This window comes from Coregonus clupeaformis, unplaced genomic scaffold (genome assembly GCF_020615455.1).
Source record: "Coregonus clupeaformis isolate EN_2021a unplaced genomic scaffold, ASM2061545v1 scaf1533, whole genome shotgun sequence".
Lineage (NCBI taxonomy): Eukaryota > Metazoa > Chordata > Actinopteri > Salmoniformes > Salmonidae > Coregonus > Coregonus clupeaformis.
Genome location: NW_025534987.1, coordinates 70,606 through 89,436, shown reverse-complemented (window position 1 = coordinate 89,436; position 18,831 = coordinate 70,606). Strand labels below are relative to the sequence as shown.

The 18,831-nt window shown below is 45.1% G+C and overlaps 1 protein-coding gene across 1 annotated transcript in view; it reads right to left on the bottom strand.

Annotated features, from left to right (window-relative positions):
• Positions 1 to 18,831, bottom strand: part of LOC123487216 (DNA-directed RNA polymerase III subunit RPC1-like) — a 69,029-nt gene that overhangs the window by 8,013 nt on the left and 42,185 nt on the right. Inside the window, 6 exon segments of the mRNA XM_045218374.1 lie at positions 65 to 157; positions 2,984 to 3,077; positions 4,370 to 4,540; positions 4,899 to 4,981; positions 8,940 to 9,026; positions 14,813 to 14,926. Coding sequence (XP_045074309.1) covers positions 65 to 157; positions 2,984 to 3,077; positions 4,370 to 4,540; positions 4,899 to 4,981; positions 8,940 to 9,026; positions 14,813 to 14,926 — 642 coding nt within the window.

Sequence of the window (18,831 nt, the reverse complement as noted above, 5' to 3'; positions counted from 1 at the left end):
AAATATAATGAATAGCATAATCAATAGAATGAACAGAATAGTGGCTGTATTTCTATGTTGGTACCTCTAGTCGTAGCAGTCTGATTCTCTCCAGTGACAGCTTGACCAGAATGAAACAGTCGTCTGGCAGAAACACCTCTTCAATGTACTCCGAAATCTGTCAGGGAGAGAGGCTGATATGTACTCAATCATTTACAAGTCAAAACGGCAAACATTGATTTGCTGTTGTAAATGGCAGAACGGTGTTATTTTATCTTCAAGTACACAGTATGTATACAGTAAACAGTGTGTTTACAATAATCATAGAGGGACGTCCTCCACTTCTACACTGAAGTGACAGTTGAAACACTGATCGATGTCAGCTAAGTTAGACTTGTTTAACCTTGGTTTCTCTGGCAGAATGTGAGAGCCTGTCAGCGTTCTATGGAACCACGGATGGAACTGCAGTGATCCATATGCATTCTTATTTCTTTCACATCGTGTACCCTTGAACTGTAGTGCCTGATCATGACGACAGAATCACATGTATTCAAAACAGCACAACGCACAGCCACCTGCAGAGTGGGAATCATTCCACTGTGTGACTCATTATGTTCTGGAGAAAAGGGTGACATTACAGTGGTGACATGTTGTCCCTGTATAGTAGCTATATACATGTTGAATAGCTAGCTACCTGTAGAGTAGCTATATACATGTTGAATAGCTAGCTACCTGTAGAGTAGCTATATACATGTTGAATAGCTAGCTACCTGTAGAGTAGCTATATACATGTTGAATAGCTAGCTACCTGTAGAGTAGCTATATACATGTTGAATAGCTAGCTACCTGTAGAGTAGCTATATAAATGTTGAATAGCTAGCTACCTGTATAGTAGCTATATACATGTTGAATAGCTAGCTACCTGTAGAGTAGCTATATACATGTTGAATAGCTAGCTACCTGTAGAGTAGCTATATACATGTTGAATAGCTAGCTACCTGTATAGTAGCTATATACATGTTGAATAGCTAGCTACCTGTAGAGTAGCTATATACATGTTGAATAGTTAGCTACCTGTAGAGTAGCTATATACATGTTGAATAGCTATCTACCTGTATAGTAGCTATATACATGTTGAATAGCTAGCTACCTGTATAGTAGCTATATACATGTTGAATAGCTAGCTACCTGTATAGTAGCTATATACATGTTGAATAGCTAGTTACCTGTAGAGTAGCTATATACATGTTGAATAGCTAGCTACCTGTAGAGTAGCTATATACATGTTGAATAGCTAGCTACCTGTAGAGTAGCTATATACATGTTGAATAGCTAGCTACCTGTAGAGTAGCTATATACAGTGGGGGAAAAAAAGTATTTAGTCAGCCACCAATTGTGCAAGTTCTCCCACTTAAAAAGATGAGAGAGGCCTGTAATTTTCATCATAGGTACACGTCAAATATGACAGACAAAATGAGAATTTCTTTTCTCCAGAAAATCACATTGTAGGATTTTTTATGAATTTATTTGCAAATTATGGTGGAAAATAAGTATTTGGTCAATAACAAAAGTTTCTCAATACTTTGTTATATACCCTTTGTTGGCAATGACACAGGTCAAACGTTTTCTGTAAGTCTTCACAAGGTTTTCACACACTGTTGCTGGTATTTTGGCCCATTCCTCCATGCAGATCTCCTCTAGAGCAGTGATGTTTTGGGGCTGTCGCTGGGCAACACAGACTTTCAACTCCCTCCAAAGATTTTCTATGGGGTTGAGATCTGGAGACTGGCTAGGCCACTCCAGGACCTTGAAATGCTTCTTACGAAGCCACTCCTTCGTTGCCCGGGAGTGGCTCCGTTGCCCGGGTGGTGTGTTTGGGATCATTGTCATGCTGAAAGACCCAGCCACGTTTCATCTTCAATGCCCTTGCTGATGGAAGGAGGTTTTCACTCAAAATCTCACGATACATGGCCCCATTCATTCTTTCCTTTACACGGATCAGTCATCCTGGTCCCTTTGCAGAAAAACAGCCCCAAAGCATGATGTTTCCACCCCCATGCTTCACAGTAGGTATGGTGTTCTTTGGATGCAACTCAGCACTCTTTGTCCTCCAAACACGACGAGTTGAGTTTTTACCAAAAAGTCCTATTTTGGTTTCATCTGACCATATGACATTCTCCCTATCCTCTTTTGGATCATCCAAATGCACTCTAGCAAACTTCAGACGGGCCTGGACATGTACTGGCTTAAGCAGGGTGACACGTCTGGCACTGCAGGATTTGAGTCCCTGGCGGCGTAGTGTGTTACTGATGGTAGGCTTTGTTACTTTGGTCCCAGCTCTCTGCAGGTCATTCACTAGGTCCCCCCATGTGGTTCTGGGATTTTTGCTCACCGTTCTTGTGATCATTTTGACCCCACGGGGTGAGATCTTGTGTGGAGCCCCAGATCGAGGGAGATTATCAGTGGTCTTGTATGTCTTCCATTTCCTAATAATTGCTCCCACAGTTGATTTCTTCAAACCAAGCTGCTTACCTATTGCAGATTCAGTCTTCCCAGCCTGGTGCAGGTCTACAATTTTGTTTCTGGTGTCCTTTGACAGCTCTTTGGTCTTGGCCATAGTGGAGTTTGGAGTGTGACTGTTTGAGGTTGTGGACAGGTGTCTTTTATACTGATAACAAGTTCAAACAGGTGCCATTAATACAGGTAACGAGTGGAGGACAGAGGAGCCTCTTAAAGAAGAAGTTACAGGTCTGTGAGAGCCAGAAATCTTGCTTGTTTGTAGGTGACCAAATACTTATTTTCCACCATAATTTGCAAATAAATTCATTAAAAATCCTACAATGTGATTTTCTGGAATTTTTTTCCTCAATTTGTCTGTCATAGTTGACGTGTACCTATGATGAAAATTACAGGCCTCTCTCATCTTTTTAAGTGGGAGAACTTGCACAATTGGTGGCTGACTAAATACTTTTTTCTCCACTGTACATGTTGAATAGCTAGCTACCTCTCCCAGAAGGGTCTTTTCAATCCTTCCTTTCACCAGTCGGCCAAAGTCTGCATCATCGTCCACATCCAAGTGAGCGCTGATTATAGGTGTGCTGAAGGGAAGACAAAATAAGCATTTTAGGTTTGTGCCATTCTGAAAAGAGTGGCATTTAAAATGGGTGCTGCTCAACGCTTGGCATTGTGTGAGGCAATTGGTTTGAGATTTAGCCTCTCTCCCTCCGTTTCCCTCTCTCTCTCCCTCCGTTTCCCTCTCTCTCTCCCTCCGTTTCCCTCTCTCTCTCTCCCTCCGTTTCCCTCTCTCTCTCTCCCTCCGTTTCCTTCTCTCTCTCTCCCTCCGTTTCCCTCTCTCTCTCCCTCCGTTTCCCTCTCTCTCTCCCTCCGTTTCCCTCTCTCTCTCCCTCCGTTTCCCTCTCTCTCTCCCTCCTCTCCTAAGGTGTATTCTCATTCCTTCTCCAGGATTCTCTCCGAGCCGTGTGATTGGGACACGGAGCAGAATAACCCCCGGCGGACAGGGGGACCATTATGGTTGGGCACTGTGATTGGAAGATCATTTTTGTCTGTCTAGTCATGTGGAAGCAGACACCAATCAGAGCTAATGGAACACGGCGGTCCGCTCCGAAGGACCCCGGCTGCGTCCAAACAGCACCCTATTCCCTATATGGGGCTCTGGTCAAAAGTAGTGCACTATGTAAGGAATAGGATGCCATTCTGGACTTATTCCCGTTCAGGGAGACGAGGGAGGATTTGGCCGAAAACTATTTATATTTCTGTTTTTATAATAATAATAATAATAATAATGCCATTTAGCAGACGCTTTTATCCAAAGCGACTTACAGTCATGCGTGCATACATTTTTGTGTATGGGTGGTCCCGGGGATCGAACCCACTACCTTGGCGTTACAAGCGCCGTGCTCTACCAGCTGAGCTACAGAGGACCAGTTTCACCCTGAAGCATTACGCTTCAGGGTGAAACTGATTGAATCTGAACTTCTCCTAGTAACTTGTAACAATGATCAATCTACTATAACAGTCTGGAGAGAAAAGATAGAGGGTAACTTGTAATAATGAGCCTTCATGATCAATCTACTATAACAGTCTGGAGAGAAAAAGATAGAGGATTAAGAGAGACCTCTCCAAGTCCAGCTCTGACTCACATCTGATGTTGACTGACCATCCTAAACCAGGTCCATTCAAATCTGGACCTGGAAGCCAGTTCCACTGCTGATTTTCATTCTTCCTAGACTTGGGACACCAGGTGGGTACAATGAATCATCGTGTAGAACAGCAAACCAGCAGTACTCCGGACCTCCAGGCTCAGATCTGAATCCCCCTGTCCTAAGCCATTTTAAAAGGAGCTTTAATAAGGGCTTCGACTCCCACCCACCTGATGTTCTTGGATGCGTTGATGATCTCCTTGATGCGTGGGACCCCCAGGGTGATGTTCATGGAAGCCACCCCAGCAAAGTGGAAGGTTTTCAGGGTCATCTGGGTACCAGGCTCCCCAATGCTTTGGGCACAGAGGGCTCCTACTGCCGAGCCCGGCTCCATCTGAGCTCTAGGATGAATGGGCAAAGTGTTACCTACCGGGGGTTCAAACCTGGGTCGACCCGCTGAGCTAAAAGCCTAAGCATTAGCATGGGGAGCTAACAAACGTTTTCAGACGGATAGGATTGAGACATAGGATCAATGGGCATAGTGTGTCCTACCGGGGTTTGAACCCAGGTCTCCAAGATTCTCCTAGGCATTTGCTTGGGGATCGAACACAAGTCTTCCAAGTCTCAAGCAAGGTTACTTATCACTCAATTAAAACACAACCACCTGTGAGCAGTGATCACCACAGACACAACCACCTGTGAGCAGTGATCACCACAGACACAACCACCTGTGAGCAGTGATCACCACAGACACAGTACCTCATGTACTTGTCCCTGCAGGTCTCCAGAAACTTCTCTAGCTGGCTGGGAGTGATGCGGTCCAACTGATACAGAACTTTGGGCTGAAACACAGACAGACAGACAGACAGAGAGAGAGAGACAGAGAGAGAGACAGAGACAGAGACAGAGACAGAGACAGAGACAGAGACAGAGAGAGAGAGAGAGAGAGAGAGACAGAGAGAGAGACAGAGAGAGAGAGAGAGAGAGAGACAGACAGAGACAGAGAGAGACAGAGACAGAGAGAGACAGAGACAGAGAGAGACAGAGACAGAGAGAGAGAGACAGAGAGAGACAGAGAGAGACAGAGAGACAGAGACAGAGAGAGACAGAGACAGAGAGAGAGACAGAGACAGAGAGAGACAGAGACAGAGAGAGACAGAGACAGAGAGAGAGAGAGAGACAGAGAGAGACAGAGAGAGACAGAGAGAGACAGAGAGAGACAGAGAGAGACAGAGAGAGACAGAGAGAGACAGAGAGAGACAGAGAGAGACAGAGAGAGACAGAGAGAGACAGAGAGAGACAGAGAGAGACAGAGAGAGACAGAGAGAGACAGAGAGAGACAGAGAGAGACAGAGAGAGACAGAGAGAGACAGAGAGAGACAGAGAGAGACAGAGAGAGCAGAGAGAGACAGAGAGACAGAGAGACAGAGAGACAGAGAGACAGAGAGACAGAGAGACAGAGAGACAGAGAGACAGAGAGACAGAGAGAGAGAGAGAGAGAGAGAGAGAGAGAGAGAGCAAGAGAATTTACACTGAGATAGACAGGCCTGATGGAAACGGTAAATGTTTCGGTAAACTTTCCTTATGTCGATAAAACAAAATATGCTAGACAACGTGATATGTTTTTCTGTCTGTAAAATTAATTATGCGAGACATTTTGGTGGAGATGATTTTATGCGCAAAAATTGATATAATAACCATCATATAGCAGTAAATTTGGAGTCACGCGATGACATGGTGTGCGGTCTCCCACTACGACTCAGGAAACCATGCAGTTTATTAGGCTACAGATGAAAATATGTTATGATGAACTTCACAGGGTGGTGAATTTTTTTATTTAACCTTTATTTAACCAGGTAAGCCACTTGAGAACAAGTTCTCATTTACAACTGCGACCTGGCCAAGATAAAGCAAAGCAGTGCAATAAAAACAACACAGAGTTACATATGGGGTAAAAAAAACAAAGTCAAAAAATACAACAGAAAATATATATACAGTGTGTGCAAATGTAGCAAGTTATGGAGGTAAGGCAATAAATAGGCTATAGTGCAGAATAATTACAATAGTATTAACACTGGAATGCTAGATGTGCAAGAGATTATGTGCAAATAGAGATACTGGGGTGCAAAAGAGCAAATTAAATAACAATATAGGGATGAGGTAGTTGGGTGGGCTAATTTCAGATGGGCTGTGTACAGGTGCAGTGATCGGTAAGGTGCTCTGACAACTGATGCTTAAAGTTAGTGAGGGAGACAAGAGTCTCCAGCTTCAGAGATTTTTGCAATTCGTTCCAGTCATTGGCAGCAGAGAACTGGAAGGAATGGCGGCCAAAGGAGGTGTTGGCTTTGGGAATGACCAGTGAGATATACATGCTGGAGCGCAGACTACGGGTGGGTGCTGCTATGGTGACCAATGAGCTAAGATAAGGCGGGGATTTGCCTAGCAGTGATTTATAGATGGCCTGGAGCCAGTGGGTTTGACGACGAACATGTAGTGAGGACCAGCCAACAAGAGCGTACAGGTCACAGTGGTGGGTAGTGTATGGGGCTTTGGAGACAAAACGGATGGCACTGTGATAGACTACATCCAATTTGCTGAGTAGAGTGTTGGAGGCTATTTTGTAAATGACATTGCCGAAGTCAAGGATCGGTAGGATAGTCAGTTTTACGAGGGCATGTTTGGCAGCATGAGTGAAGGAGGCTTTGTTGCGAAATAGGAAGCCGATTCTAGATTTAACTTTAGATTGGAGATTCTTAATGTGAGTCTGGAAGGAGAGTTTACAGTCTAACCAGACACCTAGGTATTTGTAGTTGTCCACATACTCTAGGTCAGACCCGTCGAGAGTAGTGATTCTAGTCGGGTGGGCGGGTGCCAGCAGCGTTCGATTGAAGAGCATGCATTTAGTTTTACTAGTGTTTAAGAGCAGTTGGAGGCTACTGAAGGAGTGTTGTATGGCATTGAAGCTCGTTTGGAGGTTTGTTAACACAGTGTCCAATGAAGGGCCAGATGTATACAAAATGGTGTCGTCTGCGTAGAGGTGGATCTGAGAGTCTTTTATACTGATAACAAGTTCAAACAGGTGCCATTCATACAGGTAACAAGTGGAGGACAGAGGAGCCTCTTAAAGAAGAAGTTACAGGTCTGTGAGAGCCAGAAATCTTGCTTGTTTGTAGGTGACCAAATACTTATTTTCCACCATAATTTGCAAATAAATTCATTAAAAATCCTACAATGTGATTTTCTGGATTTTTTTTTCTCATTTTGTCTGTCATAGTTGACGTGTACCTATGATGCAAATTACAGGCCTCTCTCATCTTTTTAAGTGGGAGAACTTGCACAATTGGTGGCTGACTAAATACTTTTTTCCCCCCACTGTATATAAACCATAAGGTGGCTACTTTGATGATTCAAAAATGTAGATTACAATTTGTTAAACAAAACGATTCCATTATTTATTTTTTGTCTCCAATTGTTTATTTGTTCTATGCTTTAATTTCAGAGTACATTAAGACATTAAAACTGTGTGAATTTCAATAAAAACTGGGAAAATTGAGGTTTTCTAAAACTTTTGACCGGTAGTGTATTTGAAAAATCTTTCCAGCGCTCTCCCTTTCGATTAACCACTCAGCGTTAAAGGGAAAAATTTAATGCTCTGATCCAGTGGAAACTTCATAAAATAGGCCTACCTGATTACTTTTTATCCCTTGCGCAAATATGATTTACAGGATTTTTTTTTTTTTTATCAGGATATTTGCAGGCTGCAATGTTTTCATTTGTTGGCTTTATGTAGGCTATTTTTACATAGTTGGCAATGGCAATATAAATTACGTTTTAGGTTTGTATCATTTTCATTTAGATTTGGATAGAATTTTGATTAACCACATGGCAATGACTTTGAGGTACGAAGACGTTATTAAAAATGAAATAAAACTGTTCCACGAAAATGTGCATATCAAAACCATAACTGGCACGCAGATCGGAAGAAATTGTAAGAAATTGGCATTCCACATGAGAAAGGTTTCCGACTCCTCATGTAGCCTACAACCGGCAACTTCAGGATAGTAAAGCCAGAATCTGTGAAAGCCAGGCGGAGCGGGAGGAGGATGGTTGGGTCAGGTTAAGGTTTTTTCCTTCTGGTTATCTTGATCTCTGGCTCCCTCTTGAGGCATTTGTGTCTTATTTCATCAAACTGCGCTTAAAGCATTGGATAAGCTCAATGCATATATATAGTTGATTTTATTAAAACACATAGGGTGTGTCTATATATGGAAAAATACATGTTTAAAAATGTTAACTAATCGATTGGTCGAAAGAAGAGGACTTTCGGTCGAAACAAGATTTTTGTTTTTGTTTGGGAAAGCCCTAATTTACACTGAGGTAGTCTAAAGGTCAGATACAGAGAGCGAGAGAGAGGATTTACACTGAGATAGTCTAATGAACAGATACAGAGAGAGAGGATTTACACAGTCAAGTAAGGCAATGGCGTTTTATTGTCCAAATTGTCCCGAAAAAGCTCTGATGGGGAAAACGTTTTTTTTGATTGAATCATTTTATGTAGTAAAAGTGCAGTGATCGGTTAAAATCGCGAGCCGTCATTTTGTAGTGTGGTGATTAGACAGTTTTATGTGGTGATATTGCACTGATCTTACTGTTTTATGCAATAACAGTGCAGTGATTGGTCAAATTTGCAAGTGCACGCATAATATAAAGATAATTGCTAAATCCTGGAAGGACTGCTTGAAAAAGAGATGTCATTGTCAATGTGACTTGGTTAAATATAAAAGGATAAAAAAGGCCTACCTCTGTGGTGCCATTATCGTTGATGCCGTATTTGTCCCTGGTCTTCTTGATTTTCTCAGATGTAGCCTTGATGAACTTTTTGATCTCCTTTGGTTGGGAGAGAAGGAAAGCGAGAGAGATGGAGAGGGAGGGAGAGAGAGAGAGAGAGCCATGTCAATAACGGCCATTATAAGATGTTCACTCCTGTTATGAGATTAAATTATTTCAATGACTTAACGTAACACTTTAGAAAACACCTTAAAATTTTTTCGAAAACCCAGTGCAAAATAAAAAAATAAAAAAAGAGTACTGTTCATTCTCAGCAGGAAAAGCTGGTAGAAATGATGGTTGTAAACTGGTTGCAATGATTGTTGTAATGGTTGAAAAGTGGTTCTAAAGTGATGGTTGTAATGATTGTAAAGTGGTTCTAAAGGGATGGTTGTAATGGTTGTAAATTGATGGCTCCCTCTCTTTCTCCCTCTCTTTCCCCCTCTCCTCCTCCTCCTCTCTTTCCCCATCTCCTCCTCCTCTCTTTCCCCCTCTCCTCCTCCTCTCTTTCCTCTTCTCTTTCTCCCTCTCCTCCTCCTCTTTCTCCCTCTTTTTCCTCCTCTCTTTCCCCTTTTCTCCTCCTCTCTTTCCCCCTCTCTTTCTCCCTCTCTTTCTCCCTCTCTTTCTCCCTCTCCTCTTTCTCCCTCTTCTCCTCCTCTCTTTCCCCCTCTCCTCCTCCTCTCTTTCCCCCCTCCTCCCTTTCCCCATCTCCTCCTCCTCTCTTTCCCCCTCTCCTCCTCCTCTCTTTCCCCATCTCCTCCTCCTCTTTCTCCCTCTTTTTCCTCCTCTCTTTCCCCTTTTCTCCTCCTCTTTCCCCCTCTCTTTCTCCCTCTCCTCCTCCTCTCTTTCTCCCTCGCCTGCTCCTCTCTTTCCCCCTCTCCTCCTCCTCTCTTTCCTCCTCTCTTTCCCCCTCTCCTCCTCCTCTCTTTCCCCCTCTCTTTCCCCCTCTCTATGTCAGGTTGTGAAAGACAGACAGTAACATCACAGAACAGGAAACACTCATTCCATTTCACAGTGGATGCCTTCTACAATCCATTTATCAAACCTGCCAAAAACATTCTGTTGACGATGCAACTCTTACATGATTAGTAAAATACATTAAATCAACTGTGGATGCATTCTACAATAAATGTATTTAAAATATGTACAGCATTTCTGTGATCAAATCAAACCCCTACTACAATTCAACACTTGCATGATTAGTACTTTAATCCAAACATGAGTACACACATTGAACAGCCAAAACTTTAGATTTGACCAACTGACTGAATGCAGTGTTCAAAATGGTGCTGTTGTCACGTGGTTAGTCTCACACCATTACCTAGACATGATGCACGTTAGAAACTGTACCTCCATATACTTCTCTGAGCCAGTGTCTGTCAATGCCTTGACAAGGGGGACAAAGTAGACAGAGACCACAGAGCAAACTGCATCAATCTCATCACACGTTCATGAATCAACTCTGTGCGCGCGTTCACATTACTCATCATTAAAATATGGTAATGACTAGAAACAAACAAAAAAAATCTATAAACTAATGAATGAAAAGGTGATAATGCTGCTATCTTGAAATCAGTTAATTAACTTATAACGAGAGTTCTGGATGGGCCAATTAATTTCAAACCAGAAGTCGTCATAGCAGTCCTTGACTGTTTACATACAAGTCTATATACACAAAAGGGGAACATTCCAACAATAATGAGGTGACAATATTTCTCAGGCTTCTGTCGTCACCAACCAGTGTCAGAGCTCTCAGACCATGAGCGTGTATGATGGAACATTGTTAACCTCTACCGGATCGGTGTCCCGTATACGGGACGGTTGAGCTAACTTGCGCTAATGTGATTAGCATGACTGTTGTAAGTAACAGCAACTTTCAGGCATAGACTGTCTTGGCAGAAAGCTTAAATTCTTGTTAATCTAACTACACTGTCCAATTTACAGTAGCTATTACAGTGAAAGAATACCATGCTATTGTTTGAGGAGAGTGCACAACAACAAAAAAACCTATCACGGCAACTGGTTTGATACATTCACCTCTGAATGTACTTACATTCAGTAATCTTGCTCTGATTTGTCATCCTAAGGGTCCCAAAGATGAAATGTAGCATGGTTTTGTTTGATAAAATCCATTTTTATATTCAAATGTAGGAACTTGGTTCTACAGTTTGAACCCCTGCTGTCTCTGGCTCCACTCCCACCCCGCCCGGCCATCTAGATGTGTGAAAGTTAGTGTATAAGCTAATGATCCATCATGTATAACATTCCTGGGAGTGTGTAAACTTACAAAAAATGATATGGTAATACAAAATGTATGTTCTCTATAGTTATGTACTTGAAAATGTATCAATTGACCAATTCGGCACATTTGGGCAGACTTTATACAAAATAGTCCAGTATTGCAATGCTTCACTGGATAAATCTGAAACTTTGCACAAACACTGCGGCCATCTAGTGGCCACAATCTAATTTGTGCCTAAACTGCAATATTATATTGTGGCCTTTCGTTGCATTTCAAAGATGATGAAAAAAAAATGAAAAAAAAAAAGCATGTTTTTTGGTTTGTATTATCTTTTACCAGATCTAATGTATTATATTCTCCTACATTAATTTCACAATTCCACAAACTTCAAAGTGTTTCCTTTCAAATGGTATCTAGAATATGCATATCCTTGCTTCAGGTCCTGAGCTACAGGCAGTTAGATTTGGGTATGTCATTATAGGCGAAAATTGAAAAAAAAAGGCTCCGATCCTTAAGAGGTTAAAGTGGGAGGTAACCCGTCTGCCTAGGGAGACTAATCACCAACAGACGTAATATGCTTTGAAATAACCCTCTGGACTACAGGGCATGTACTGATGAAGAAACAGCAACACTATATGAAAACTTTCAGAACAACAGACATTATAAATGCCAATACATGTTTAGAGATGCTTTTAATGTTTAGAGAAGCATTTTTAATGTTAAAAGATGCATTTCTAGTCGCAGTACTCATGGTACAGGTCATTAAAGGAGGAATCCCGCTAGAGAACATGGCTGGGCGTCCCCTTTAGCATATGCATCAGATGCATATCAACCAGCAAGGTGCGCCAACATGCTTAATAAATAAAACGCTGGATAAATAGTGCATAAACTATTGTAAAGGATTAATTGCATGAAGAAATATTCGTCAAAATATATCAGAAATAAAAGATTACAAAGATTAGAGTCAACCTGTTTTTGATTTGTCATTATAGGGTATTGTGTGTAGATTGGTGAGGAAACTATTTAAGAATACGGCTGTAACGTAACACAATGTGGAAAAAGTAAAGGGGTCTGAATACTTTTCGAATGCACTGTATGCCTGCCCATATCATAACCCCAACACCACCATGGGGCACTCTGTTCACAACGTTGCCATCAGCAAACCACTCACCCACACGACGCCATACAAGTGGTTTGCGGTTGTGAGGCCGGTTGGATGTACTGCCAAATTCTCTAAAACGACGTTGGAGGCTCACTCAAAACTTGATACATCTTCTGCATTGTGTTGTGTGACAAAACTGCACAGTTTAGAGTGGCCTTTTATTGTCCCCAGCACAAGGTGCACCTGTGTAATGATCACGCTGTTTAATCAGCTTCTTGATATGCCACACCTGTCAGATGGATGGATCCTCTTGGCAAATGAGAAATACTCACTAACAGGGATGTAAAAAAATGTGTGCACAAAATTTGAGAGAAATAAGCTTTTTGTGCGTATGGAACATTTCTGGGATCTTTTATTTTAGCTCATGAAACATGGGACCAACGCTTTACATGTTGCGTTTATATTTTTTGTTCAGTGTATATAGAAATCACCATTACCTGCATGTGACTGAAGGAGGATTTGATAAAGCAATGCTCCTTTCCCGCCATCTGTCAATTACAAGATCCGCCCATCTCTTCATGTACAATTTAACAACTGATATTGTCACTCATCAGATTGCCAATTTAATCTTGTCTATAGGCTAACTCTTATTATGTGTGAAATTAGTTTCGGTATAGTTTAGGTGCAGGCTGACTGGCAGTGTTTGTTTCCGGTATCAACTTGGATAGAGTCGAGGACATGTTTGGCATTATTTTAAAGGCCTACTGCAACACATAGCATGTTTTCGTTTCCCTTACAATACATTTGTTTAGTAAAAGAGTTACAGTAAATAAAACAGTCCTGTAACAGCTTCTTTTTACAAAGTAAAACGTAAAAGAAAAATGGTACCAACCGGCAAGCCGTGCGGTCAAATTATTAACATGAGCGCCAACGCTGATAAACAGGCATAACACAAACTCATCATTACACTACTGTCTTTCTAAATTAAATCATCCTCTTCACCCTCATTACTCAGTTAGGCCTAATTTAAATTAGATTGTGAAGTAACTTGCACAATTATCGCTCATTCAATCCATTTGTCATAAAATACAAACATTTAGGAAAAGTCAGGGAAAGAGCAGGACATAGCTTTTTTTTTTGGGGGGGGCAGATTTTTAAAATTTACAAAATCAAACGTCAGTGGCCGTTGTCCTATGGCGGTTCTAGTGTTAAAGGAGGAATCCTAGAGCACAGATGACAGCTCTGCTCAGGCAGCTAGCGTGTGTGATCGTTATTATGGAAGGTTCAGGTAAGCTAAGGCAGTCAAGTCTGGCAAATAGAGCTCAGAAGGTAAAATGGTAATATTGTCTTCAATTGCTTGCCTTGATGAATGATGGAGAGTCTCGGACCAGTGAGAGAGGTCAAACTACATCTATTATATTTGGTAGTGAGAGGTCAAACTAGATCTATAATATTGGCAGTGAGAGGTCAAACTAGATCTATAATATTTGCAGTGAGAGAGGTCAAACTAGATCTATAATATATGGTAGTGAGTGAGGTCAAACTAGATATATTATATTTGGTAGTGAGTGAGATCAAACTAGATCTATAATATTTGCAGTGAGAGGTCAAACTAGATCTATAATATTTGGTAGTGGGAGAGGTCAAACTAGATCTATAATATTTGCAGTGAGAGAGGTCAAACTAGATCTATAATATTTGCAGTGAGAGAGGTCAAACTAGATCTATAATATTTGGTAGTGAGAGAGGTCAAACTAGATGTATAATATTTGGTAGTGAGAGAGGTCAAACTAGATGTATAATATTTGGTAGTGAGAGAGGTCAAACTAGATCTATAATATTTGGTAGTGAGAGAGGTCAAACTAGACCTATAATATTTGCAGTGAGAGAGGTCAAACTAGATCTATAATATTTGCAGTGAGAGAGGTCAAACTAGATCTATAATATTTGGTAGTGAAAGAGGTCAAACTAGATGTATAATATTTGGTAGTGAGAGAGGTCAAACTAGATGTATAATATTTGGTAGTGAGAGAGGTCAAACTAGATGTATAATATTTGAACGGTGGTTGAAGATCTGTTGTCGGCTGTGGCTGTTGATAGGCCTTATAGGTCTACCTCCTAAATGGTACCCTAGTCCCTATATAGAGCCCAACGGGCCCAGGTCAAAAGTAGTGCACCCCATAGGGAATAGGGTGCCATTTGGAACGTCACCTAGTCTCGGTCTATACGCCGGAGTGTAACTGCTGGTATTATTGGTTTGAATGAAGAAATCTGTCTTGACATTTGATTGGCTGTTGATGATTGATATAGGTCTATACGCTGGAACATTGCTGTTGATAATAGATCTAAAACCAATAACATAGTTTGGTCCCTACTCTCTACGGTATGTAGTGCACTACTTTAGACCAGGGCTCTGGTTAAAGTGCACTATGTAGGGAATAGGGTGCCATTTTGAACGCAGACATAGAAGCAGTCAAGCGGAAGTGATAGTTTGTTATTTACCTCGAGGAAGCTGTCTCTGCAGCACTTGAAGTCACTCCTCTTCATGATGGACTCCGCTGTCAGGACCAACTCATTCTTACTAAGGGCTGGCTGCTCTGAACACGTATGGACAGACTGGGGGACGGAAGGATGGAGGAGGGATAGAGGGATGGAGGGAGGAGGGATGGAGGGAGGAGGGATAGAGGGATGGAGGGATGGAGGGATGGAGGGATAGAGGGAGGAGGGATAGAGGGATGGAGGAGGGATGGAGGGAGGAGGGATAGAGGGATAGAGGAGGGATGGAGGGATGGAGGGATGAGAGGAGGAGATAGATAGAGGATAGAGGGATGGAGGGATGGAGGGAGAGGGATGGAGGGAGGAGGGATAGAGGGATGAGGGAGGAGGAGGGATAGAGGGAAGAGGGATAGAGGGATGAGGAGGATAGAGGGATGAGGGAGGAGGGATGGAGGGAGGAGGGATAGGGAGGGATGGAGGGATGGAGGGATGGAGGGAGAGGGATAGAGGGATGGAGGGAAGAGGGAGGATAGAGGGATGGAGGGAGGGATGGAGGGAGAGAGGGATGGAGGGATAGGGATAGGGAGGGATAGAGGGATGGAGGGATGAGAGGGATGGAGGGAAGGGAGAGGATGGAGAGGATGGAGGGAGGAGGGATAGAGGGATGGAGGGAGGGATAGAGGGATAGAGGGATGGAGGGAGGGATGGAGGGAGGAGGGATAGAGGGATGGAGGGAGGGATAGAGGGAGGGATAGAGGGATGGAGGGAAGAGGAGGGATAGAGGGATGGAGGGATAGAGGGAGGGGGATGGAGGGAGGGATAGAGGGATGGAGGTGATGGAGGGAGAGGGATAGAGGGATGGAGGGGGATGGAGGGAGGAGGGATAGAGGGATGGAGGGATGAGAGGGATGGAGGGAGGAAGGATAGAGGGATGGAGGGAGGGATAGAGGGATAGAGGGAGGAGGGATAGAGGGAGGGATAGAGGGATGGAGGGATGGATGGAGGGAGGAGGGATAGAGGGATGGAGGGAGGAGGGATAGAGGGAGGGATAGAGGGATGGAGGGATGGATGGAGGGAGGAGGGATAGAGGGATGGAGGGAGGGATGGAGGGAGGAGGGATAGAGGGATGGAGGGATGGAGGGAGGGATGGAGGGAGGAAGGATAGAGGGATGGAGGGAGGGATAGAGGGATGGAGGGATAGAGGGATGGAGGGAGGAGGGATAGAGGATGGAGGTGGGAGGGATGGAGGAAGGAGGGATAGAGGAAGAGGAGGGATAGAGGGATGGAGAGAGGGAGGGAGGGATAGAGGGATAGAAGGATGGAGGGATGGAGGGAAAGGAGGGATAGAGGGATGGAGGGATGGAGGGAGGAGGGATAGAGGGATGGAGGGAGGGATAGAGGGAAAGAGGGATGGAGAGGATAGAGGGATGGAGGGATGGAGAGGGATGGAGAGGAGGGATAGAGGGATGGAGGGAAGAGGAGGGATAGAGGGATGGAGGGATGGAGGGATAGAGGGAGGAGGGATAGAGGGAGGAGGGATAGAGGGAGGGATAGAGGGAGGAGGGATAGAGGGAGGGATAGAGGGATGGAGGGATGGATGGAGGGAGGAGGGATAGAGGGATGGAGGAGGGGTGGAGGATGAGGAGATGGAGGGATGAGAGGGATGAGGGAGAGGATAGAGGGATAGAGGGATAGAGGGATAGAGGGAGGGATAGAGGAGAGATAGAGGAGGAGGGATAGAGGAGATGGAGGAGATAGAGGGAGAGGATGGAGAGGGATGGAGGGATGGAGGAGAGGATAGAGATGGAGGGAGGGATGGAGGGAGGAGGGATAGAGGGATGGAGGGATGGAGGAGGATGGAGGAGAGGGATAGAGGGATGGAGGGAGGGATAGAGGGATAGAGGGATGGAGGGATAGAAGGGATGGAGGATGAGGAGGGATAGAGGGATAGAGGGTGGAAGGGATGGAGAGAGGAGATGGAGGGATAGAGGGAAGGAGGGATAGAGGGACGGAGGGATGGAGGGATGGAGGGAAGGGAGGGATGGAGAATGGAGGGATAGAGGGATGGAGGGATGGAGGGATGAAGGAGGAGGGAGGAGAGGATAGAGGAGGAGGGAGGGATAGAGGGATGGAGGGATAGAGGGATTGAGGATGGAGAGTGAAGAGATAGAGGGAGAGGAATAGAGAGATAGAGGGATGGAGAGATAGAGGGATGGAAGGAGGATAGAGGGAAGAGGGAGGAGTGATAGAGGGATGAAGAGATGGAGGAATAGAGGAAGAGGATAGAGGGATAGAGGGATGGAGGAGGAATAGAGGGATGGAGGGAGATGGAGGGAGGGATGGAGGGATGGAAGAGGAGTAGAGGGAGGAGGGAGGGATAGAGGGATAGAAGGATGAGGGAGGAGGGAAGAGGGGAAGAGGGATAGAGGGATGGAGGTGAGGAAGAGGATAGAGGATGGAGGGAGGGATAGAGGGATGGAGGGAGGGATAGAGGGATGGAGGAGGGATGGAGGGAGGAGGGATAGAGGGATGGAGGGAGATGAAGGGAAGGGATAGAGGAGATGAGGGATGGAGGGAGGGATGGAGGGAGGAAGGATAGAGGATGGAGGGAGGGATAGAGGGATAGAGGGATGGAGGGATGGAGGGATGGAGGGAGGAATAGAGGATGGAGGAAGAGGATAGAGGGAGGAGGGATAGAGGGAGAGGGATGGAGGGATGAGGATGGAGGGATGAGGAGGGATAGAGGGATGAGAGATGGAGGGAGGGATGGAGAAGAGGGATAGAGGGATGGAGGGATGAGGGAGGAGGGATAGAGGGATGGAGGGAGGGATAGAGGGATAGAGGGATGGAGGGATGGATGGAGGGAGGAGGGATAGAGGGATGGAGGGAGGGATGGAGGGAGGAGGGATAGAGGGATGGAGGGAAGAGGAGGGATAGAGGGATGGAGGGATGGAGGGAGGATGGAGGGATGGAGGGATAGAGGGATGGAGGGAAGAGGAGGGATAGAGGGAAGAGGAGGGATAGAGGGACGGAGGGATGGAGGGAGGAGGGATGGAGGGATGAGGGATAGAGGGATGGAGGGACGGAGGGACGGAGGGAGGAGGGATAGAGGGAAGAGGAGGGATAGAGGGATGAGGGACAGAGGGATGGAGGGATGGATAGAGGGAGGAGGGATAGAGGGATGAGGGATGGAGGGAGGAGGGATAGAGGGAGGAGGGACAGAGGGATGGAGGGATGGAGGGAGGGATAGAGGGATGGAGGGATAGAGGGATGGAGGGAAGAGGGAGGGATGGAGGGAGGAGGGATAGAGGGAGGAGGGAGGAGGGAGGAGTGATAGAGGGATAGAGGGAAGAGGAGGGATAGAGGGAGGAGGGAGGGATAGAGGGATAGAGGGAGGAGGGATAGAGGGATGGAGGGATGGAGGGAGGAAGGAGGGAGGGAGGGATAGAGGGAGGAGGGATAGAGGGAGGAGGGAAGAGGGAAGAGGAGGGATAGAGGGAAGAGGAGGGATAGAGGGATGAGGGACAGAGGGATGGAGGGATGGAGGGATAGAGGGAGGAGGGATAGAGGGAGGAGGGAAGAGGGATAGAGGGATGGAGGGAGGAGGGAGGAGGATAGAGGGATAGAGGGAAGAGGAGGGATAGAGGGAAGAGGAGGGATAGAGGGATGAGGGACAGAGGGATGGAGGGAGGAGGGAGGGATAGAGGGAGGAGGGATAGAGGGAGGAGGGAAGAGGGATAGAGGGATGGAGGGAGGAGGGATGGAGCGATAGAGGGACGGAGGGAGGAGGGATAGAGGGAGGAGGGAGGGATAGAGGGATAGAGGGAGGAGGGATAGAGGGATGGAGGGACGGAGGGATGAGGAGGAGGGATAGAGGGAAGAGGAGGGATAGAGGGAAGAGGAGGGATAGAGGGATGAGGGACAGAGGGATGGAGGGATGGAGGGAGGAGGGAGGGATAGAGGGAGGAGGGATAGAGGGAGGAGGGAAGAGGGATAGAGGGATGGAGGGAGGAGGGAGGAGTGAT